The sequence below is a fragment of the Gymnoscopelus microlampas genome (genome assembly GCF_963454915.1).
Source record: "Gymnoscopelus microlampas genome assembly, chromosome: 6".
In the NCBI taxonomy this organism is placed as follows: domain Eukaryota; kingdom Metazoa; phylum Chordata; class Actinopteri; order Myctophiformes; family Myctophidae; genus Gymnoscopelus; species Gymnoscopelus microlampas.
Genome location: NC_139943.1, coordinates 20262685 through 20287684, shown reverse-complemented (window position 1 = coordinate 20287684; position 25000 = coordinate 20262685). Strand labels below are relative to the sequence as shown.

The 25000-nt window shown below is 42.9% G+C and overlaps 1 protein-coding gene across 3 annotated transcripts in view; it reads right to left on the bottom strand.

Moving 5' to 3' along the window:
* The window catches only part of bcar1 (BCAR1 scaffold protein, Cas family member), a 120056-nt gene that overhangs the window by 58102 nt on the left and 36954 nt on the right, over positions 1 to 25000 (bottom strand). The window contains exon 1 of one of the 3 annotated variants that reach the window (XM_084060998.1): positions 940 to 1036. The exons of 1 other annotated variant lie outside the window; for it this stretch is intronic. In XM_084060998.1, the coding sequence (XP_083917124.1) occupies positions 940 to 981 (42 nt within the window). In that variant the 5' untranslated portion in view covers positions 982 to 1036. Of the gene's footprint in view, positions 267 to 939; positions 1037 to 25000 lie in introns of those variants that run through there. One more of the 3 variants, XM_084060999.1, reaches the window with a different exon arrangement.

Here is a 25000-nt window from a genome sequence, read left to right as displayed (position 1 = left end):
AAAAGGGGAAAAAAATCTTCTTCTTCTCCTCCCTCCTCCTTCCACCTCTCTCTCTCTTTCCCTCCGTCCTGTCCTGTCTTGTCCTGTCCCGTGTCTCTCCGTCTCACCCTAGTGTCCCAGGCATCAGTCACAGTATATAGTCTGTCCCTCCACCTCGTCTCTCCCAGTGGCTTGTTCTGTCCTGTTCCCCTCAGTAGTTAGGCAGATCCCAACACATTCTGGCTTCTCCGTGATCTCACACGGCAAGAATGAGACCGCTGCTGCTGTCCCATTTACTTCTCTCTCTCTCTATCTCTCTCTCTCTCTCTCTCCCTCTTCCTCCCTCCCTCCCTCTCCCCAGCCTTAGGAAAAGAGGGAAGAATGTGTCCGCAGTAACCCGACACCGTCAGTTCCTACACAATCCCCACATTCCCTGTCCCAGCACACCATTGGGCCAAGGTCCTCTACTTATGCAAATGAGCGTTGCCCTCTCTCTGTCAGTGTCTCTCTCTCACTCTCTCTCTCTATCCCTCTCTCCCCCTGGCTGTGAGAAATGGTCAGTGCTATGGATGTCACTGACTTGCACACTGTCACACACATGCACGCAGCCACGCACGCACGCACGCACACACACACAGACAGACAGACAGACACACAGACACACACAAATACGCACACACAATGAATTAATGAATTGAAATACAGAAATACAGAAATGAATTCAAACAGATTGAGTGCACATTAGGTTTAGTAAAAAAATATATATATCATTGCTGTCAGGCAGAAACCTTGTATCTCCATATTTCAACATTTTATGTTTCTTTCGTAAATAATGCCCTACTTCGTCATACTGCGAGTGTCTCCCAAAAGTAGCCGATCTACAAGCTCACAGCGTGTCGCATCGCGACGGTCAGTCAGTCAGACTCACAGACTTCAGAAAATTAACAGTTTTGGACTTACAAGGTTTCTGCCCGACAACAACGATATACAGTATATATCCATCTATCACTTCTGAGGGCCCTGCCTTTAACCACAAATGACTCAGTGTGAGGAATGCACCTCTCACCATCTCACGTTAGATTCTCTGCCTGTCCCCGCTGGCAATGCATTTGACATTTGCATGACATTTGGATGTTCTCCATTAGAACATGGTATGGCAAGAATGTAGCCTGTGTATCAAAGAGCATTTTTATGGCAATGCTAATTCATTTGTTTATGGTAGAAAGAGTGACTGGGAGGGGGGCAAGAAGACAGTTTGTGGATATGACGCGCAGTGAAGGTCTGACGACTGGACTGGAACTTGGTGTCACTGGAAGAACTCTGTATTCACTACAAAGTACAACATGATGAACTTTGTATCCGTTTAAGCGCTATATAGTTGGCGTTGTGGTTTGAATCCACCGTGGTGCAACCGGCTTTGTCGAGCGTCTATTCGAACACAATTGGCCCGTGTTCGGGCGAGGGAAGATATTAGTCACTGCACATAATCCTATGGGCTGGGGCTGCACCTGTCACCAGGGAGTGTTGGGCGGGAGGAGTAGGATGAAGGCTGTACGTCCTCCCGAAAGGGGCTCCTTACTGGCAGGTGAGTCATAAGATACACCAGCATTGACAATGCCAACACAAAAATGTTTGTGGGGAGGAATAAATTGGCGACTAAATTGGGGAGAAAAAAGGGGGTAAAAAGCGACATATAAATTATAATAAAACATAGGAGTACCTATTGTGGTTATAGGAGCATGAATTTATATCTATGAAGGCACGGAAGCTCTGAATCTCTGAGTGAGTGTGTCCTCCGCATATCTTGAGAACCGTCCGTCCGACCGATCGACTTCAACCTTGGCTTCTGCATCGCCCATGACCCGCGGGAGTGCTACGTCAAGTGGGAACTTGGAAGTCAGTCGATAGATAGCCAGAACTATCTATAAATTTGCAAACATCCATATCTGTCAGTCTGTCTGTGTCCCTTTTGTGCTAATAAATGGATATCTCTGTATCTGTCTGTGTTCCTTTTATTCCCATATATGGAGATCCCTGATGTCATCAACATAACATCATAATACTGACGACACAGACTGGCCTCCAAGTACTATGATGATGTGCACTGCACTAAGTATACTCTGACTACAGCGGGTACTCTAACAAATGGGTATTGCATAACCGGATGGGCACGTGTTCCCAACGAGAAACGTTCCCAAAGGGCATCGGCATAATTGGGTAAATTAGGAATTGGTCATTTGAAAAAGATTATAATAGAAAGAAATGCATAGAGAAATGCAAGTCTCATGAAAATAATAAACCACTATAATTGGTCTAATGGAAAATCAAGTCAGCCCAAGTATCCTTTCAGTTTCAAATTCACGGTTGACAAGAACAGATAATACATGACGGATCAAAGGTCTATATTTCCATCAAAGACATCAAAGACGTAGAATGTTTGTGAGTGTACCTCAAATTTAGGGTAATATTTTCTTAATATAAAAATGGAAATAATCACACATGCACTGGCTTTAAATACATAGCAGTTCCTACTACAGTACCTATGACAGAGTTTGTTGCTCTGGAAGAACTCCCAGTGAAAAGGCACAGAGAACAAAGAAGGAGTGTCAATAACAGCACTGGCTCATCTATTGACCTACACACACGTTAGATCATGAGCTCATACGATCAGAAGGGCCAAGGGTCAACCACAGGGCAGATCAACTCTTTGGCTATGTGAAGCACAGGCTGGCTAGAATCTATCTCTGGTTTGTTTTAACCATAGACTGTGAAAAACAAGGTGGGGTCTAAGAACAGCATGGCTTCCAAAATAAAATAATACACAATGTGTTTGACCAAATGCCTCAATATTGATATTGTGACAATAATCAATATTATGGCGATAATGTGTATATATATTTTTTGTTAAACAATTCACAAAAAAATTGAAAGCAGACGTTTTACAAGCACACAGTGCTTTTTCTGTCTTTATTGATAGATATACAGGAGACTGACAGGATATGGGAGAGATGGGGGGGTGACAGGCAGCAAAGGTCGTCGGGATCGTGATTCGAACACGTGACACGCTGTCAGGCTGGATTAGCAGCCTAGGTGCCTGGACGGCTACGCCAGAAGTCCGGGCCTGAGTTGATCGTTTATGTCACATCTGTATGTTGTTCTATTTCACTACTTTCAATTAAAGTTTGCCTATTTTCTGACAATGTTTACCAAATGATGTAAGCTTTGTATAAGCAGCATGCTTAAATAATGAATTTGAAATAAATGGACCTTATAATAAGAAAATGCAATACATAATGGTTGGTACTAATAAGGCCAGAAGTTAAATGATGCAGGTCATTTTTGTAAAACGAAAAAAAGAAAAGAAAGTTACAGTTACAGGAGCTCACCATGTGAACTGATACCAGCATCAGTAGATAATGGCAAGATGTTGGCAAGAAGTAGAGAATGTCAGTGTTACCACATGGGAAGCTTTCCCACCTTACTCAATGTCTAATGTTACATTAAAGTTCTCACCCCAACTGAACCTTACTCCCGACTCAAGTTCTTTTGTGTTACATCAAAAAGCTTCCTCCCTAACAAAACACATCCTTTGTTGACCTTTAGTTCCTCCTTTCGGAACTGAGATTCTGTCACTAGTATCCATGACAACTAGGGCAGATCCTTCTGGTTCTGGTTGGCTAGGCACACACATTGAAACGCATGCACACACACACACACACACACACACACACACACACACACACACACACACACACACACACACACACACACACACACACACACACACACACACACACACACACACACACACACACACACACACACACACACACGCACGTACACTGCACACACACACACAAATACAAACTTGAAGATGTCATGTACTATAGTCTGTGCCTCATGGGAGCTGTGACATAGTCACTGTCACTGGGCTGCAGCTCTCCCAGGAATAAGATTCAAAAGATTGGAGATCACATCACATCACAGCTGCCAATAACCAGCTTAGGCACACTGGATCACACAGACCCACACACACACACACACACACACACACACACACACACACACACACACACACACACACACACACAGAGAGAGAGCATTAGACTGACTGTCACACCATTTCAATTACCCCCCGCCTTCCTCGACTCACACACACACACACACACCACTCTCACTCATCAGCTAATGACTACAGTCAATCGTGCTTGCACAAAACAAACAAACAAACACACACACACACACACACATTTAAGAGGGTAAACTACCTGTCAACATCCGTCACAGACGAGGCCAGAGAACACCAAGCCCCCACCCCCCCTGCCACACACACACGCGCACGCGCACACACACACACACACACACACACACACACACACACACACACACACACACACACACACACACACACACACACACACACACACACACACACACACAGAGGGTTGGGCGTCCCAGTGGCCTAGCTGTACATCATGTACAGACAATGCTGGGGGTTCACATGTAGCTTTTTATAGGACCTAATGAATTCTACACAACAAGGAAAAATGGTGTCTAAAAATAAAAGACGAAGAGAATGTTTCAGTGGTGCTAGGGTGTCTTCTTGTCATCAGAAGATCACAGATTTTATTCCAGATATCTATTCAGTTCAGAAACAAAAACGTGAAAGAACACACGTGTAATTGTACTGTGTCCACAGAAAAAAATCTGTGTTCAATTTTATATCTGATAGTGTACAAATGAAACCGTAACAGTCCAATTGATAAAAGCGATATTCTAATAGTAATCATTGCTATAGACTAGAGCAGTGGTTTTCAACCTTTTTCATGCCAAGGACCCCTAAATTGATATACATTTGGCCACGGACCCCCATCTGAAAATGTTTTGTGCCAGGGACCCCCAGAAGCAAAGATTTGAGTTAAAAATGTTCGCTTTAAAGAGATTTTTCAAAAATAGCAGATCTACAAGCTCATAGCGCGGCACTCTGTGCCACGCTATGAGCTTGTAGATCTGCTATTTTTGAATAGCCAACATATAAAAGTTTAAAATGATTGTGACGCTATATTAACTAATTTAGCTGGGGACCCCCTGGTACCCCCCCAAGGACCCCTGACCCATTGAGAACCAATGGACTAGAGTGTTTGTTCAGTAACAGGGGTCTCCCCGTCATCTCCAGGGCTTTAGTAAACAAAAAAATCACACCCTGTGTGAAGGTAGCGGCGCCTTTGATACATTTTGTCATCGATATGTGTTTATAATGTGTTTATAGCCATGTGTCACGTGAAGCTTCACCAATCACTTTGTTGACGGGTCTGACCAATCAGAACGTTGACGGGTCTGACCAATCAGAGCGTTGACGGGTCTGACCAATCAGAGCGTTGACAGGTCTGACCAATCAGAGCGTTGACGGTGAACACGGACAAAGTCAGGTATAGAGCAGGATCCGCTCTATACCTAAAATGGAAAGATTGGATGAAACTGGGATGAAAACTGGAGCTGGATAGATGTGGAGACCCTACTGAACAAACACTATAGCAATCAGTTAACATTTAATTCTAACATTTGGAGAATATTTTAGAGATGTTCAACTGAAACCACCAGTCTCCAACCCATTCTTTGACTTAATCAACAAAACAAACCTCTCGATGCCTTGACATCTCTTTGACAGCAGATGTGTAAAAAAGTATTCTCTCTCTCATTCTCTCTCTCTTCCGCATAATTGCCAAACAGTAGTTTTATTGTGTGTAATGCTGGTGCTGACCACTGCTCTAGACATCTGCCCAGCACGCACAGCATTCCAAACACCTACATTCACATGTACGCAAACACACACGCACACACACACACACACGCACACACACACGCACACGCACACGCACACGCACACGCACACGCACACGCACACGCACACGCACACACGCGCACACGCAGTCATGCAGGCCGTCATGTTACAAAAAATACAACATGCTCACTGTCACACAAAGACACACAGAAGCACATACACACACACACACACACACACACACACACACACACACTTGTGAACATGGACGCACGCACGCACGCACCAGCACACACACTTCACCCTCTGTGACTTGATCACTGTCCGCTTTGACCTCGTCACTCAAAACAACTGCAGGCTGTCACATTGACCTAAAACGGCGGCATGCTCAACGTGCACAATGGCTCTGCTTCCAGGCACACGCCACACACACAACCACAATAGTGACATACACATAATTCGTTGCTGTCAGGCAGAAACCTCTTATCTCCATATTTTAACTTTTTATTTCTTTGTTGTAAATGAATGCCCTACTTTGTCATATTACAGTGTTTAACTTATGTATGTTATAATAACACTTTCTGCGCGAAACTGTTCCTTTTGCATTACTACAATCTCAAATTAAGCAAAAAAAGGACAGGGAAGAATATTCAGACACAATTGAAAAGAGATACATTTGACAATATGTTATTGCTAATATTAAAATGATATTTTAGCAGCCACAATGTCAACTGTGTAGCTGCAGCATCACCATTCATTGATGCTGGGTATATCATTTGACAAATAAAATAAAAGTCTAAATACTAAATGGCCAACAAACTGCAGTGCATTGCTGCGTGGGTGAATTTGCAAGAAAGAGTTTCTTGGTAATGCATTATATTTCTTCATAATGCATTCAAGTAATATTATTATGTAAGGTCATTTTAATATTACCCCATTCATAAAGGTAATGCATTATAATTTATATTTCTTCATTATGCATTCAAGTAATATCATTATGAATCCTTTATCTCCAGCAAGGGCTGGGGCGGCCCTGGTTCTATAGTGACAAATATCACCCGGCTTCCCTCCCCTGAACACGGGCCAATTGTGTTCGTGTAGCCGGATGCACTGCGGTGTATTCGAACCCCCAGCCTCCGCGGTATTGGGCAGGCACTTTACCACTAGCTGTATTACATTTGTCTTTTACCCGCTTAGTTATTATATAGGCATTACTGATGATTATCTATCAACAATAATACAAAACAATATATTTTGTGAAAGCACCAATATATACCCCACAATAATGGTCATAATATCATTATCAAGGTATGTGTTAAAAATATTGTGATATTAAATATCTCTCCATATTGCCTAGCCCCATACCCAATACTGCACACAACTCACTCATTAACCCACACCCCACCTACAGTCTGTCTTTCTGAATAAGAAATGTGTTGCCGTCAGGTAGAAACCTTGTATGTCCAAAACAGTTCCTTTTTTAATTATATATATTACTTTTTTAAGTTTAAAGTGGTGAAAATAGCCGATATACAAGCTTCACAGCTTGAGAGCTTGAGAGCTTGAGATCGGCCATTTTCCCTACTTTGGTGTGACACTCTTGTATGATGAAGTAGGGCATTAATTTACAAAAAAATATATATATGGAGATACAAGGTTTCTGCCCGACATCAACAAATCCCTTCTTAAGTGACCAGTCTCGTTAAATGCAATTTAAAAAATAATATCCTCATCTCCTGTTGTGTCCCTCCAAGTCCAACTCCAGCAGTTATCATCTGTGACCTTACTCCTGACCCCATCACTGGTTTCATGGCTTCACTATTAATCTATCCATCCTCTTCTCTCTCTCTCCTCTTTCTCTGTGGCTCTCTCTCTCTCTCTCCCTCTTTCTCTGTGGTTCTCTTCAGATGGCTAATAACTTCATTATCCCCTCATAAATTAACCCTTTAGGATTCTGTCCTCCAGCCAAGCATAGGACATCCAGTAATTAATGAACCTGGAGTACTGTACTGTACGTGAGCGCGCGCGCGCGTGCGTGTGTGTCTGTGTGTCTGTGTGTCTGTATGTCTGTGTGCGTGTGCGTGTGTGTGTGTGTGTATATGGTGTCAGCATGCGTGTGTGCACGCGTGACAGATTTAATAATGTAGGATCATAGACTCTAATAAAAGACCCGTTTTGAAGCCACTACAATATTTCAGCGAATTCAAATCCACCATCTTGGGTTTACGGTCTCGAAAAGCAACCGGAAACAAATGCTATTGGGTGGAAGGGGAGCGAGGGCGGGTCTTCACCGGTAGAACCCAATCACAAGCCCCGAAAACATACCCTGCTTTATCATCAATTAAAACATTAATGGGACCATAATTTACTAAAACATAGTCTTTATTTAGTAAGGAAATAAAACCACTAACTAAAGTCATTAATGAGCAGTGCAGGCTTATTGCAAGGACTTACGGTGCTGCAGCACTGGGAATCAACGTCAGGGGCCACCAAACGACAGGGCAAAAGTGAAAGAAGACTCTATTATCGGGTAAAGAGCGCCGACATATTGAAACAATGGCTGCTGAAGAAGCGGTGAAATGGTGAAACGCGACGGTAGCTCACGCTGGTGATGCGAAAATCTTCCTCTTCCTCCGAGGGCTGTGAATGCTTTTCTGATTCCATGCACGTTACAAACTCTTTTTTTACAAAACACCAATGACAATTCCTTGTGATCTCATCTATGATTTGCATCTCCTGCCATAAAAACAATCACTAATATGAATCTAAGTGATGAAATAGCTGATGAATGCAAAACATGCTAATCTATCGAACAATTGGTAGAAGGTGCACTTCCTCTAATCTATGCTATTTAGGCTATATACACTTAACTATCATGAAACTAATTAATGTCGTATGGTACCACAGTCACACACAAAAACCTTTTGTGTGACACTGCAGACCTGAATTTGTGTTCATATATTCACTTTTGGCCAGTGCGAACACATTTCAGCATCAAGCCTTCATTAGGCTCTGATATCTTTCAGTCGGGTCTGGAGTGCTGCCATCACAGTACCTTGTAACATGCTAATCTATGCATCTGTGTCTCTGTGTTTGTCCGTCTGTCCATCTGGCCATCTGTCCAAAGTCCATTGATCTAACTTCCCGTTCATATCTCTCTCTCTATCTGTTCCTGCCAGAGGGAACTCATTATTTACAACAGGCGAAGAGTTTGTATTTGCCCCTGTTTATGTGTTTGTGTGTGTATCAAGGGGCTAGCATCCGAGTTGTAAATTGAGGCTATATAGGAAGTGACAGTTCATATGAATGGCCTGTAGTCTCGCCGTTTCACCCCTGCTGGTGTCAGAAGCAATTAGGCTCTATTCAAGCGGATGGGTTTTTGCCAAACTTTACACTTGATTTTATTACCTTAATAAACATTGTCATAAATACTACATGCTTCCGGTCGCTAGTTTAAAGTCTTCTTTCAATCACCATGATAAGTGTTTTGGTAAATTATGGTCCCAAGTCCATGTCAGATGAACACTAAATACCTACGTCAACGTGACAACAGACAAATCACGAGTCTTAATAATGTCAGTAACGAGCCGTCAGTCTTTAGCCACTTTGCCACAGAGTGTATACTTTTGCTTGACAACACATGCAACAAAACTAATACAGCAATGCATTGATTGATTGATAGAATACTGTGCTTGTTTCCAGTGTGGTCCATTGTACTCAATGCATCAGTAATACATATAATACATACAATACAATACATATTGGCAGAAAACTAAGTGGCATCATAAGGTATATTTACAGAGAAAATAGTGGTGAGGGGCAGAGGATGGCACTACCAAGTGCATGGGTTGAACTTGAGAGACCAATCTGTCTCTGTTCTCTTTCTCCATCTCGTCTTGTCACACAGGCACACACAAGTCTGTGGTCTCACTCCTGAGACTACGCTGACATGGACTGCGACCTTTCAGATATAGCTGTGAATGCATTCTATCCTACATGCCATTATTGTTCCGTCTCATGTAGAAACGACTGTCAATTTGTGTCGCTGGAAGGTCAATGACAGTACATCGCTTACATACACTCGAGAAAAGACTCGAAAAGTGACTGTGGGCCAGAGGAAAACCTGACACCTACATTTCATATTGCAACCTTTGATTGACTGGTAATATAAGGATATTTGACACATGGCACTAACAATCACACTTTGCGTGTTACAGAGACATTTGAACGACAGCAATTTGACATTAAGATGGAGAGAGGCACTCAGTGAATGTGTATGACAGAGAGGGCTGAAGACAGTGGGGACAATGAACGTATAACTGGTAGTCACTTACCGCACTTCTGTTACATGATTCTAGGGAGTAATGACACTGCATACACTGCTATTATTATTAGGCCATGCCTCCTGGCGGAGATTTGCCCTCTACAAAGCATACACTTCAAGTTCACGTTAACTTACAGATCAATCACACACACACACACACACACACACACACACACACACACACCAAGACAATGTAACTCGAGTTCAACAAATACATCTGTCAGAAGACACAACAACATCACAGAAAACAATCTAACATGTCACAACATAACACAAACAATATAACACATCACACAACATTGAAAACAACAAACACATCACAGCATAAAACAACGTAACACACACATAAAACAATGTAACACACAACACAACGCGTAACATATCACAGCAAAACGCAGGCACGTACAAGCGCAGGCATGCACGCATGCACGCACACACAAAGAAGGCTAATAGGATTGTGATGTGCCCAGATGTCACATTAATTTCCGCTGATAATCATGTGTTGAATCAGTCATTTACATGCGTGTGTTTCTATTTGATTGTCTTATCTTGCAATTCTGCAAATACACTGAGGAGTGTGTGTGTGTGTGTGTGTGTGTGTGTGTGTGTGTGTGTGTGTGTGTGTGTGTGTGTGTGTGTGTGAGAGCAAAGTGTGTGAATAAATTCATCGCTGGGAGGCCTAAATCAAAAGCACCAGCTTACAGCTCCTCGCTCTCTCTCTCCCTGTACTCTCTTTTTGTGTGTCTTTGTGTATCTCTCCTGTGTTCTGTCAGTACACCGCTCTTCTCTTTCATTCTGTCTATCTTTTGCACTCTGTCCTCTTTCTCTCTCTCTCTCTCTCAACTAAATGCCATTAGCACTACCAAGAGAGAGAGCGAGATACAGAGAGGGGGGAGGGAGGGGGGGTTACACCCAGAGAGAGAGAGAGAGTGTAACAAAGATGTTGACAGACAGACATACAGATACAGATGATGAAAAACAAGAAAGACACATGCTCTCTTTCGCTCTCTCTCTCTTTCTATCTCTCACACACACACACACACACACACACACACACACACACACACACACACACACACACACACACACACACACACACACACACACACACACACACACACACACACACACACACACACACACACACACACACACACACACACACACACACTCAACATTCAGTAAGGGGTACGTTCCCCTCCCCTCGGAATGTTGTAGGAATGCAGAGTTAAGGCAAGCCGACCACCACAGTCATTCACTAATCTCTGTCTTAACTAAATAAACACCTCGTATAGGCCACTCTCAACAACATGGCCCCGTACTGATGTGGCTATTATATAGAAATCATTACCAGAAAAAAAAGCATGTTCACTTACAGTTCCAGCTGAGCTGGACTCTGTGATCATGCATTTCTTTCCCTTTTTTTTCATTCAAAGATGATGTTTTCAGTGATGTGTGTGAGAACGACACACAGCTCATTACTCAATAATTACCTCGCTTGCGGCCATCCGGCGGCTCACTATAAACATGCAGACAGTGCATTAAATGTCACGCTCAACCCACCGGGATCACTTTAGAGTCGCGTTTAAAACATTCATCTTTTGTGCAAATAGCTGCGTTTTGCTGCAAATGCAAACCTCAGTTATGGCTATGTCTAAACGTGCTGTCGCGTGTCATTACAATGATAGTGAGGCAAGAACCAGAACATTTCCTGCACTGCATATACATGTAAAGCCACATTAGTTTCCCCTTTCTGGCTTATGTATGCCTTTAAAGATCCATCCCAGTGCTTTAAGCTTAAGCCTGGTTCCCTGAGAGAAAAACAAACGATGGTGTCCTTGTGTTCTGCACCAGGCGGGATGACTGTATACTAGGGTGTACATGTCTGTAGACTTTTATTAATATTTGTTTAAGGGGGTCTTTATTGTGATGTTACTCTTCAGTACCTGTACTTCAATGACTCTGTAACTTTTACTGCTGTGCTATCTCTGGCGCGGCTTCCCCTGCGGGATCAATAAAAGGTATCATATCCATCTATCTATCTACTTTGCAGGAGGCTAGAGGACAGTTTTACTCTAAGTTTCTCTCTCTGGGATGAGGGGGCGGGGAGTGACTATAGTGAGGTCAGGATAGAGGGCTCTCTCACTCTTGCGTACGCACTCACACACGCACGCACGCACGCACACACGCACACACACACAAATGCCAAGACATTTGGCACCCCACTGTAAGGGGTGAAGCAGTGTGGGCTAGACAGATTCCTTTGGCCCCAAAATGTCTGTGTGTATGTTTGTGACAAATTGTCCGTCCCGCAGCATGACATCACAGGTTAGAGGTCAGTGGAGACAAAGCGATGTGATTGGTTGGTTTCCATGACCCCACGGGTCAGTGAGCACATGCACACAAACATACCCTGCAGGATATAGTGTTACACACGCACACATAAGTGTCACAAAGTCACAGCAAAGTTAATCACAGCAATCTTCTCCTCTCCTTCTCTTCCAGAAAAACTTCAGCACACACTCTCTCTCTAACTCTCTCTCTCTCTCTCTCTCTCTCTCTCTCTCTCTCTCTCTCAAATCAATCTTTGAATCTTTCAATTCAATGGAGCTTTATTGGTATGAGAAAACATACGTTTACATTGCAAAAGTGGAACAAAACTATCAAAACAAACAAAATGACGGGCAAATAAATATTGAATATAAATGGGAATAAAATAAAAGTGTAAACAGAGCTATGTTATATTGCAACTTTGAGGGAAGACTATCTTAAACTATAAAACATTTAGCAGCTTCTGTCATTTTCTCTCTCTCTCTCTCTCTTTTCTCTCTCTCTCCTTTTCCATGTGTAACTGCTTGTAAATGGATCATATTTAATGCATGACAGCCATGTTTATTTTCAAGGCCACTTTCATAAAAGTCGTGTCATTACCATAAAGATTCTTCGTGCAATTACGAGCGTGGGAGGTCGAGATGGTAATGGAGCAGGGGGGAGGGTGGGGGTTGTTCAGAAATCGTGCAAAGTAAAATCCTCAGTGCTCTGGGATTTGGACCCAAATGGAACTACAATAAGAATCTACACTCTCAGGGGGATACAATAACACTGTGGATTTTATTATGCACACACACGCACACACAACATTAAAGACATGTGGATGGGTGCACACACACCCATACACACACACACACACACACACACACACACCGTACATCTGAGGCATGCCAGAGGCGACACTTTGTTCTTATCAAGCAGACAATGAGTTCTTTGACAGTGCAGCAGCGCTACACTACACTACAGTACCATCTCACTGAGAGAACGATCACAGTGATAACCTCTGGCAGGCATCTGACAAATATGGATCCATATGCATTAACTTTCTAACCAACAACACAATCACCTCTTTATTTCCCTTGTCTCTGTCTCAATCTCTCTCTCTCTCTCCCTCTCTGTCACTCTCTTCCTCTCACTCTCACAGCTTTTCCATCAGCAGAGGGCACAACTACTGGGGAACTTGTCACTTGGACAAACCCAACTGGAGAGGACGCAATACATAGGCAGAACACTAAGTACTAGTACTACAATAAAGAGCACATAAAGAGCCTAGCATACAAGTAGTAGACAAGTAACTTGGACTATGTACATTTTTGGTGTATAGAATTTTGTTTTATACTGTATTATATTGCATAGCCAAGCTGCACATTTTGTGGACAGGTTCACAGCGAACTGTCCCGACCCGCGGGGTCCCCAGATGACAGTGAAGTGACAATTTAACGACTTTTAAGACCTTTTTAATACCTAAACAAAAAAGAACGTAAAGAAGAAAGACCATTGCTGCATCAAAAGTAATCAACAAACTATACTATAAAAACTGGTCAAACATTGGCTAAATTGTCAAAAAATATAAGAAAGACGCTAAAATTGTGAAAATGGCTGACCTAAGAGCTCACAGTGAGCTTGTAGATCTGCTATTTTCACAATATTTATCTGTGGAACCGAATCAAGCAACATTGAATGCCTCAACTCCTACATTCCAAGTGCTTGTCAGGGTGGGGGGGTCCCCAGTTCAAAATATGGGGTGGGGGGGTCCCCAGTTCAAAATATGATTATTTTAGGGGGGTCACAGCCTGAAAAAGGTTGAGAACCACTGCTGTAGGGGAGCTGCAAGTGTGTGACCAGAAGCACTACGGGGGGAAACCAGGCCAAGTAGAAGAGAGGTGACGCACTGCAGCGTGGACAAGGAAGCTAAATGGCAGGGACTGCAGCCTTTATCCATTTGTCATTCAGAGAGTGTACAAATGGAACCAATTGGAGTTGATTAACACGGAGGATTGTACTGTGTAACCTGTGTCCGTAGCATGTTTCTCCTGTAAACGTTAATACACGTCATTATAACAACAAGCCCCTTGGTTTGAATGTAAAGGATTTGTTTTGCACTGTCTTGTTAAACCAAGCCTCTTAGTGTAAGCTGGTGCATACTGGAATCTGCACTGGGCGTGAATAACACGATTCTACCATCTGTGGCAAAAAAGGAGCCATAGAAAAAAAGGGAAATGAAGAGATAATAGTAAATAATGGGACACCCACCAGCAGTAGACTGTGCAGAGGAGAGGATATATACTGCAGGTCAGCACAATAGTACTACCACTCATCACCACACACACGCACGCACACACACATGCACACACACATGCACGGCTTCCACGCACACACACCAGTAATGCCTTTAACCATGCATTCCTCTTCTTACATGCTACAATATAAACAGCCCACACACAACCCTCCCACACATGCACACACTGTATGCTTTCCCTCCAACCTAACCTTGTTTAACACCAGTTAATTCACTCCCAGTCATCAAGCTCTTAATGATAGTAACTAACTTCCATCAACATCTGCCAGTAAAGAGCCTATGTTTGTTGCTCCTTTTTTAATATGACTTTTTTGTTTGTTTGTTTGTTTTTTGGGGGGTAATAGAAAGCCTTCCTAAATGTTTGCACTTCCGCTGCAATGTTAAGAGCCCAATGTTGCTGTCAAATCAAAACTACATTTTGCAGGTCCAGAGAGCCGACTCAAGAAAAACACGCTTGTTTTTCTGTTTGTGCTGCTGCTACCCAGGGCTCCTTCTTAAAATAGATCTGGTATCTCAAAGGGATTTTCACCTGTATAAATAAAAGGTAAAATAAATAAATAAAACGTTCTCGAAATGCCGGAAGCATGTTTCTGAAAATGCTTGAATGCGTTGCTCGGTAAAGACAAGAGTAGAACTGTCTGTTTTTGGTTCCATTACATGCCGCAACAGCAGTGCATGTCAGATTTTAATTCACCTCAAAACAAGTGAGAAAAGTCTGTGTGGACTTCATATCATACTAACACATTTGTTAGTGTTATTATTATTATTATTATCATTATTATTATAGACAGTGAATGAGTGTTAGATGTCTGATTTCTTTCTTAGAACTGCACTCCATGCTGTAGGACCTACCTCCTCTGTTGGCGCCCCCTGGAGGCAGTCAAACATTCTACAGAAGACCTGCAGGATATGAGGGGACCATAACATACATGAACAGGAAGAAAAGGCTGTGTGTGCACATGAGTATTTGTATGTGTGAATGGGCTGTATGTATCCCAATTAATACCACACACCTACATGTGCACAAGCACTCGGATATGTGCGTGAACACACACCAAGGTTTATATATATCCCTGTGGGCTGTGGGGATGTCAAGGGGAATTTCTGTAAAAAAAAAGAAAATGCAATACCTACTTTAACTTTTTTGCAATTTGAAAGCCTAAATCTAACGCCTAAATGCAGAATCTTAACCCTGGTCCCCAACGTGATTCTTTTATTAATTGTGACCTTAGCTCAAAAAAATCTTTCTTAACCATTGAAAATTACCCCTTTCCTCATGGGGACCTCAAGTTTTTCTGGTTTTACTGTGGAGACTTTTGGTCCCCACGTGGGTAGTTAAACAAGAACACACACACATACACTAGGCAGACGCAGAAGGATGGAGAAAGAGAGAGAAGGTTACTATGACGACCAAGCCTGAAGGGCCAACCCAGTGAATCAAAACAGGTCTGGTCTAGATCTACTGATACAAGTGCACACACACACACACACACACACACACACACACACACACACACACACACACACACACACACACACACTTACTTAAACTCTCACACACATGTGAGCACAGATGCGCACATATAGGTCTACTGTACACATAATTACCTTTGTAGGTCATTAAAAGGCATGTGAAGCATGTATTACACAGGATATATGTATGAATGTATGCTGCGATTTCTCAGTAACATTATCGCAAAATTTCACCACCACACAAATGTTCACCACTTTGCAGACACTATGGACTGCAACACAAAGGCACAACACAAAGTAAACAAGAGGGGAGAGGACAGAGAGAGGGAGAGCAAGGAGAAAACATAGGAAAGAAACAGATCTAACAAAGATATGTACATTTATACATGAAAATGTAGCAGGTACATGAGGTTAGACACAAGGCGTAAAAAGTAGCAACACACCGTTAGGGTGAGGAAGAATTTAGGCCTGATAGGTATTGTTTTGGTATTGTACAGCCTGTCTTGTTATGGTTCAGCTTGTCCTTGTAGGAACTAGTATAACTATGGTCGGATCCCTGAGTTCGTTGGCAGAACTACCGTACCACCGACATGAGTGTTATTGTACTTCTCCCCATGATATCATGTACATTAAATCACCACCTTGAATATTGCCTCAGACTCCTCTTGCCTCATCGATAACCGATCGATCCAGAATTTCACGATAAAGTCTACATATAGGAAGGTTGTCTGCATAATATCAAATCCACACGAAGGAAGGTTCGATGAATCCCAATGGAAATAAGCCAAAGGCTTTCTTGGGTTTAAAATCCTCTTAGCAGACCCTTGTATTGAACTGTACTTTCCTGTGCTTTTTTTTTGCAAACTGCTAATAAAGTATTCAATAAATCAATCAATCAATGAAGAAAAACAGTCCGTCAAAGGAAAGTGTTCCAATGTGGGAGCCAGGCCAGCCTGGTGACAGGCGGTGTTCAGGCCCGTGTTCAGACAGTCTGATGGACGTGTCGTAGCAGTGTGTGAACAGATCGTGGCTGGGGTGGTGAATGTCCTTGATGATATACAGTGAGAATATCTTTTGACTATGCACCGCACTTCCACAGCAACAGGTCATCAATATCCATTTGGGGGCCGTGACACAGCTGGAGCGTGCAGCGTGCGCTCGCCGCCAACTGTTTACAGAATGTTACTGTTCATTAGTGTGGATGCTCGCATCATTATCGTTATAGTTATTGTTATAGTAATCACCCGTGCTGTGGAGGGCTCTTTAGTGTTACAAATGAAGCAGGATGATGCAGTTTGGGCAGCAGACTGGTCTGGGGGGGTTTGCTAATAACTAGAAGATTGCTGGTGTTGGTGCAGTTCAAAAGAATAAATGTCTGCACAACAGCATTGCTCCTAAGAGTTGACTTTAAAACACAGAAAATAGTAAGACGTTTTGGCCACTGTTGGCCTTCATCACCTGATGAATCACCTGATGAAGGCCAACTGTGGCCGAAACGTTGTACCACCTGCCGATTCTACAAATGCCTTCTAAATCAGTAGTTCTCTACCTTTATCGAAATTATTCAACACTTTTTTTTTGGAAAAATGTTCAAAAATAGCATATGTACGAGTTCGTAGCGTGGCACAAAGTGACGCACTGTGAGCTTGGACATGTGCCATTTTTTTATAGCCAACGCTAAAATCTAAAATGACACAGACGCTTTCCTGGTTTTAATGGGTTAAAGTAAACACAGCAATGCTGTTGTGGGGACTTTTATTCTTTTGAACTGTTACTCTGTGTCCAGCACCAGCGACAAACTGGATGCGCGCAACCCACTCTGTGAAAGTGATGTTTGGTGCAGCCTGTTGTTGTGGGCTGTTGAGTGGGAAGAGGGGGGGCAGGTAGCACCTCTACAGTGTCTGCTCAAGTGCCATGGAGCAAACCATAGACCCCATAAAACAACTGCACAGAGACAACTGCAATGCTGCAATCTGTGGGCCACGACATTTCTGATAAAATACGTGTGTGTGTGTGTGTGTATGTGTGTGTGCGCCGGCGTGTGTGTGTGTGTGTGTGTGTAGGCAAACCAAAAGACAATAACTAGAACTATTTATAGTCATGACAATTTCAAGCCTTTGCAATGCACGTTAATTATTGATTTGCACAAAAACAGGGTAAATCTACGGAATGCAGATTCACGAAGGGACTGATAAGGCAGCCTGAGAACTGTGCTGTTAACTCTACTGCTAATGTGTTCTGCTACCGGCTACTGTCACAGCCTATTAGAAAAATGGACCAGAAAGAATTTCTGTTGCACACAGAGCTAGAGGGGAAACGGAGGGCGAGAAAGAGAGAAAAAGTGCAGGGCATAATATGTGGGTGTTCCGCGTTTTCTCCTGTTACCGTTCTCATAATAAATCACGACCTCGTCCTCTTCATCTCACGGCCATAACAGCTGCAACATTAACTTAATGTTACACCACATTCTTAGGCTCACACAGCGGCATAACTCATCTTTTATTATGATTCCTTCATATAGTCTAGGCTTCTTTTTATTTACCTTCGATGTCGGTTATCTATCAACGTCTGTCAATGTCAACCCATCACTGCCATCTGTCTGTCAGTGCTATCTGCCAGTCTCTTCTACATCACTGTCTCGTCTCCCCCTCCCCTGCATTCCTCTTCTACTAACCCCATCTCTTCTCATCACACCAATGTGCCCTGGTCTCTCTTTTCCCCTATCTCTCTCCCTCTCTCCCTTGCCAGACAATGGTGACAGTTTAAAAGCTACTCGTTGAGTTGTCCTGATGGCACTGTAGTGAGCATGCTAGCAAAGCTGGGTCAGTGAACAAAGTGCATGTGCATGTACGCACACTAACACACACAGAAGAGAGGGGGGAAAGGGAGAAGCCCTATTTCCCTTCAGTCTGGAGAGGAGAGGAGAGGATATGAAAGAAGTTGGAGAGAATATGAAAGAAGTGGAGAGGAGAGGAAAGGATATAAGAGAAGAGGAGAGGAGGATCAGTGGAGCCAACAGTCCCTCAGTGCTCTAGAGAGGCAGTGGTATCATTTTATAGGCCACCAGAAGTAGAGTAGGCTAATTAGCATTCCGCCTTAATGTAGGCTAACATCAACCACAATAAGCAGATACACTCGGCCATGTTCTGTGCTTTGGGTATGCAGTATGCAGTATGCACGGCACAATCTGGTATACCAACCCCCGGGACAGACACACCTTCAACATCAGTCAGTGTTTCTCAACTGGTGGGTCTGGAGACCGCAAAGTGGTTGCAACATGTTCCCACAGACAGAGGAAAATGTTAAAGGACTACTTCAGCCATTTTCAACCTATCTTCATATAATTGGTCCTCACTAATGGTCACTATAATATGGTACCATTTTTGTCTACTTGGTCTGTGTCTCAGAGGAGGGCTGTGGACAGTTTAGAAACCCGCCTACTGACATCGTCGATGAGGAATCCAAGCTAATAGACATTGCAGGCTTCCTATTCCCGGAAAGTTAGCACGCTATAGTGGAAGCCATTGTTCTTGCTTAGTTGCTTTAATAAAAATCAAAATAAAACATTTTAAATCGTGTTTGAAAAAAGAAAGAAAAAAGCCTAACGATGATGTCACAGGTAGGCAGGTTTCTGACTGCCCACAGCCCTCCTCAGGCCGAGTAGAAATAAATGGTACCATTTTATCATGAGCATTAGTGAGGACCAATTATATGAAGATGTGAAGTAGTGTTTTAATAGGGGAATATTATATTGTGGCATCTCCTGTTTTGCATTTCGTCTTCGAAAATAATCTTGAAGTACGGGAGCAGGTATAAGTATCATCAGAGACTACAACAGTAATTATTATAATTTCCCAGATAAATGGCTGTGCACTACACACACCCGATACATACGACATGACCTCCCATGCAGGTTATGCAATTGCATTGGAACTGGTGAATTGAAGCCTAATCATTTGAAAATAAATTATTCTCATACTAGCTACTGAGGAAGCTAGTGGCATGCTCATTCACACTACGATGAACTTCACCCCTCTCAGCCGGTGTGTGTGTGTGTGTGTGTGTGTGTGTGTGTGTGTGTGTGTGTGTGTGTGTGTGTGTGTGTGTGTGTGTGTGTGTGTGTGTGTGTGTGTGTGTGTGTGTGTGTGTGTGTGTGTGTCAGTGAGTCTTGTTATCACTAATAATATTGGACAAAGGAGAGAATGTTTAAATAACAACGCTAATGCTCCTTTCGCTCCACAAGGTTCTGGGTTAGCAACACTTCAGCGCATGCTTCAATAAATAAAGCTGGAACGTTTTTGTTGCAACCAGGCAAAAACCTTGTATATTCTGCCGTGCGTTTGTTCAGCAAGACATGAAGAGTTTCATTACCAAAGCCATATTATGGAACTTTTAAAAGGATGTTAGTAGATGTTACTTTTAAAGGTATGTTAAATCATGGCTACTTGAGAAGTATGAGCACACTTGTGTTGGAGGCAGCTCATACTTTAGTTATTTTTAGGTCTATTGTAATGATAAAGAATGTATTCTATTTTTTTTGTATTTGATGTAATGTATGTGTCCTTATTTATGTCAATATTTTGTCGCTTTGTGTAATGGGGACCACAGTGGGAATAAGACGATGACTTTTCTGTGTTTTTATCCTCGATTGTCTTTTTAACTTTCTGTTGTTGGCTGAAAGCAATTAAATAAATCAAATCAACTAATAATGCAATGCCTACAAAGTAATGCTAATTGTTGCCATAACATTATTTAAACTTTCCAACTCCTAGTTGTGGAGAGAAAGTAGAGCAGGCAAGGATGAGGGGGAAAGGGAGGGAATGGGTGTTTTAAAGGACGGAAGCAGGGATGGAAGGAAGGAAGGAAGGAAGGAAGATGAATGTAAGAAAGCAAGGAGGGCTGCAGGAAAGTGAAATGTCAGTGCGAATGAGATACATAGTAACATGGCTGACCTACATTATTCTAATGGACCTGAGGGAGAGAGAAAGAGAGGAGAGAGAGAAGAAGAGAAGAGAGAGTGGAAGGAAGGAAAGAAGGAAGGAGATGGAACGAGAAAGGAAAGGAAGGCTGGTGAGGATAGGAGGAGAGAGAGGCAGAGAGGGAGTGAGAGACTCAGGGAGTGAGAGAGTTAGACAAATAGTCTGTCAGTGAAGTCCAATACAGAAGGCAGAACGTCATGCAGAATGATATCTGCCATTACTGTATGTGCTCCTCAATACCTGCGTGAATCAACCATAGATCTTAACCCATTAAATAAATCCTAACAGTATGTTGCTACAGTGGTGCTCCAACTTTTCCATGTCAAGGACCACCCAAAATGATATGGCCGGGGACCCCCATCTCAAAATAGGTTGTTCCAGTGACCCCCAGAAGCAAAGATCGGAGTTAAAAATGTTTGCTTTAAAACATATATATATACATATATATGTATATACAATTTTTCAAAAAGTTGCAGATCTACAGGCTCATAGTGCGGCACTCGGTGCCACGCTATGAACTTCTATTTTTTAATAAACAAATTAATATTAAAATGACACAGACGCGTTCCCGGTCTTAATGGATTAAAAGTGAGTGTGTGATTTGCACACAGTGATCAAACAATCTCAAAAAAGTCTCAAACAACAACGTTATTGGGGACAAATGAATGACGAACGTATAAATAAGCACTAACAGAGCTACAGCATTGTGTAGCTTGTGGTGTGATTAATATGTGCATTCCTGTGTGTGTGTAAGGACGTGTCTCTGTGCATGCTGGGTGGATGACCCTGGCTGTTACATATGGCATATGTTATGGTGTCCTCTGGGTACGCGGGGGGGCGGACGTAGCCGGGTGGGTAGGTAGAGAGGCTGTCTGGTAATAAGAAGGTCACCGGCTCGCCTCCCGGCCCGCCCATGTCTACGTGACGAAGAAGTGTCCCTGAGCAAGACACTTAACCCCTACCTGCCACCCCCCGAGCGCTCATCATGACCGCCTGAGCACACCACATGAAAACGGTCGAAAAAGACCTGGGTGAGACATGAAAAGCTGTCCGAAAAGGGCCGCTTTTCCTGTCTCACCCAGATCCCCATTATTAGAGGCACCGTGGCATGCCTGTCTTTGATTTGTTACTGTGCTGAGGAAAATGCTGCTCTGTGTGTGTGTGTGTGTGTGTGTGTGTGTGTGTGTGTGTGTGTGTGTGTGTGTGTGCCTGCGATCACTTTTACATAGTCCCAAATATCACCTAATACTTTTCAGTTACATAGTACTACTGTCATTTACACAAAAACACCTTCACTAATGCTTTTCAAAAACAACCACTTCACTCACTATACTGTATGTGCACAATTACTCATTCAAACACATACTACTCTACTTCTGTCCATAAGTCCACTGGGTACAGCCCCACATACAACATCTACCCACCCGTAGGGTTCTTCTAAATAGGTGATGGTGGTGAAAAGAAGCCAAGAAACATGTTACCCACTGTAACCGTGGTACGCATGTGTCCACCAATACAGTCCATCGTGAGGATTATTTCATGGTATTTTGGCTGTGTTATTCAGGACACAGTGGAGACAATAAGGGCCTGAGCCGGACGCGAACACACGACATCACATGCAAAAGCCTCACGCCACTGGCCAACAATACTCTGGAGAGCGAGCAGTTCAAACCAGCTTTAAATCCTGTGCATGTAATCCCGTGTTCTATAGCCGTCATCTGACTCTGACACACTAGGACAAAATATTCTGCAGGAGGGAAATTACATTTCGCTGCTTGATTCTCAATCTCAAAACCTTGTATAATCGTAGATGTTACAACCATGGGTGCCAGTGGAATACGTCTGATTCAGCTGTTACCGCCTACAACAGAAGTTTGTTCCCCAGGGATGTTATGCAACCTCAGTCTCAAACTTATACAAGGGGTGCAGAGAACCTATTTTGAGTGCCTGAGCCAAACATTAGGAAACCGGTCCTTTCTTATATAAGACGTTTACTGGGAAACCACTGTAACATGAGTTTAAAAAGAATAGGCTGACCCAATTTCACTGCTGAACTCTTGTAGCGGGGTCAAGAATGCGGTTTAGAGATGTATGTATATACGACACACACATGCACACGCTACACACGCAAATACTGTCAACACATCATAGAAATAATAGATCTACCGTACACAAACAATCGAACATACATGCACATACATGCATGTACGTAACCTTACAGACAAATTACAGTAATGTACACACACACACACACACACACACAGTGTGTAGCGGTGCTCAGCCTCATTCTGGCTGGTTTCCCACCTCCCTCTCTGTCTGGCCGAAGGAATGCTCCATTTCCTGTGTGTTGTGAGCATGCTCTGTGTGTAAGTGTTGTACTGTAGGTACACAGTAGTAAACCAGCCATCCTCCTCAACCTGTGAGCCGGGGCCCACTGGTGGGCCGTGAAGGTATTGCAAGTGGGCCCTCCCAAATAATTGACAAAACACTAAGATTTTAAAGATAATATAAGATTAACATATTATTTAAAAAAATATGTTTTTTATTCTTTGAAACCTTGAAAAACTGTTTTCTTTGTGATACCAATAAAGTATACTACGTTAGTTCCACTGATTCAAGCCGGAACAAAATCAACTGATGGTCATAAAAAATATTATGCTCGAAAAATTCAGATGGCCACGTGCATTTTCAGAGGTGATTATTTAATTTTATTTGTTGTTTATTTTAATCAATCGATTGTGTTCCAGCTTGGATAATTGCTACCGACGTAGTATACTTTAAGATCTTTATTGGTGTCCCTAAGAAAACAACACAAGGTTTTAAAGAAAAAATACCATGACATTTTTTAACATCCTTTTTTTGTTATTAGCATAACAAATCTTGGTGTTTTCCAAATTATTTGGAGGCCTATTTGGAACATCCTCACGTCCAACAGGTTGGGAACACAAGCCCCCAGAACCGAGAGGGAGCAGTGAGTGAAGCGCATTGGACATGCTGGCCAATCATAGGTACTGCAGCTTATTACGGCTGGGGCCAGACACAGGAACGAGCGACAACGGTTACATTGACCAAAGGGCTCGACTCACAAGCTTGCGCACAAGCACAGGGTTGCGCATGTGCATTTCCGGTGCCCCAGTGGCGTACCCACCATAGAGGCAGGGCAGGCGGCCGCCTGCCCAACTAAAATCTCGCCTCCCCTAGAAAATAAAGTAAAAGACAGACTGAAAAACAGGCAGTGAAAAAAAATCCAAACAGAATATAGTGGCCGTCGGACCATTAGCACGCCTCCTCGTCCATTCACGCGATCACCACCGTATTCACGCGATCACCACCGTATCCATTCAGCAGAGCGACCATCGCCTATAGTGATGCAAATGTATGCCTAGGTCTTCGTGGGGTGCCAGGAGTGCCAGGGGTGGGGGTCTGGGCCATCACCTGTACTCACCTGGCATAAAAGGGGCTCTGAGAGCAGCTTGAGCCATTCATGACTAAACTACAACATGAAGAGACCACCGCTGAAGAATTGATTGATTGATTATACTTGCATATTGTTTTTATTAACGTTTTTCAGTTTCGTAGAAAAAAAATCTCACCTGCCCTAAATGTAATTCCTGGGAACGCCACTGCGGTGCCCTCTCTATTATTTCTAACTGGGAACCACTGGCCTAGAGGTAGTAGTACTGTATCTCTAGAGGTAGTAGTACTGTATCTCTAGAGGTAGTGTATCTTACATCTACTGCCTCTTCCTTTTCCTTCCTCTGGATCACTGTTTTAATGCTGCAGCCCCATTTGCATATGACAACCCCCCCCCCCCAACAAAAAAAAACACAACT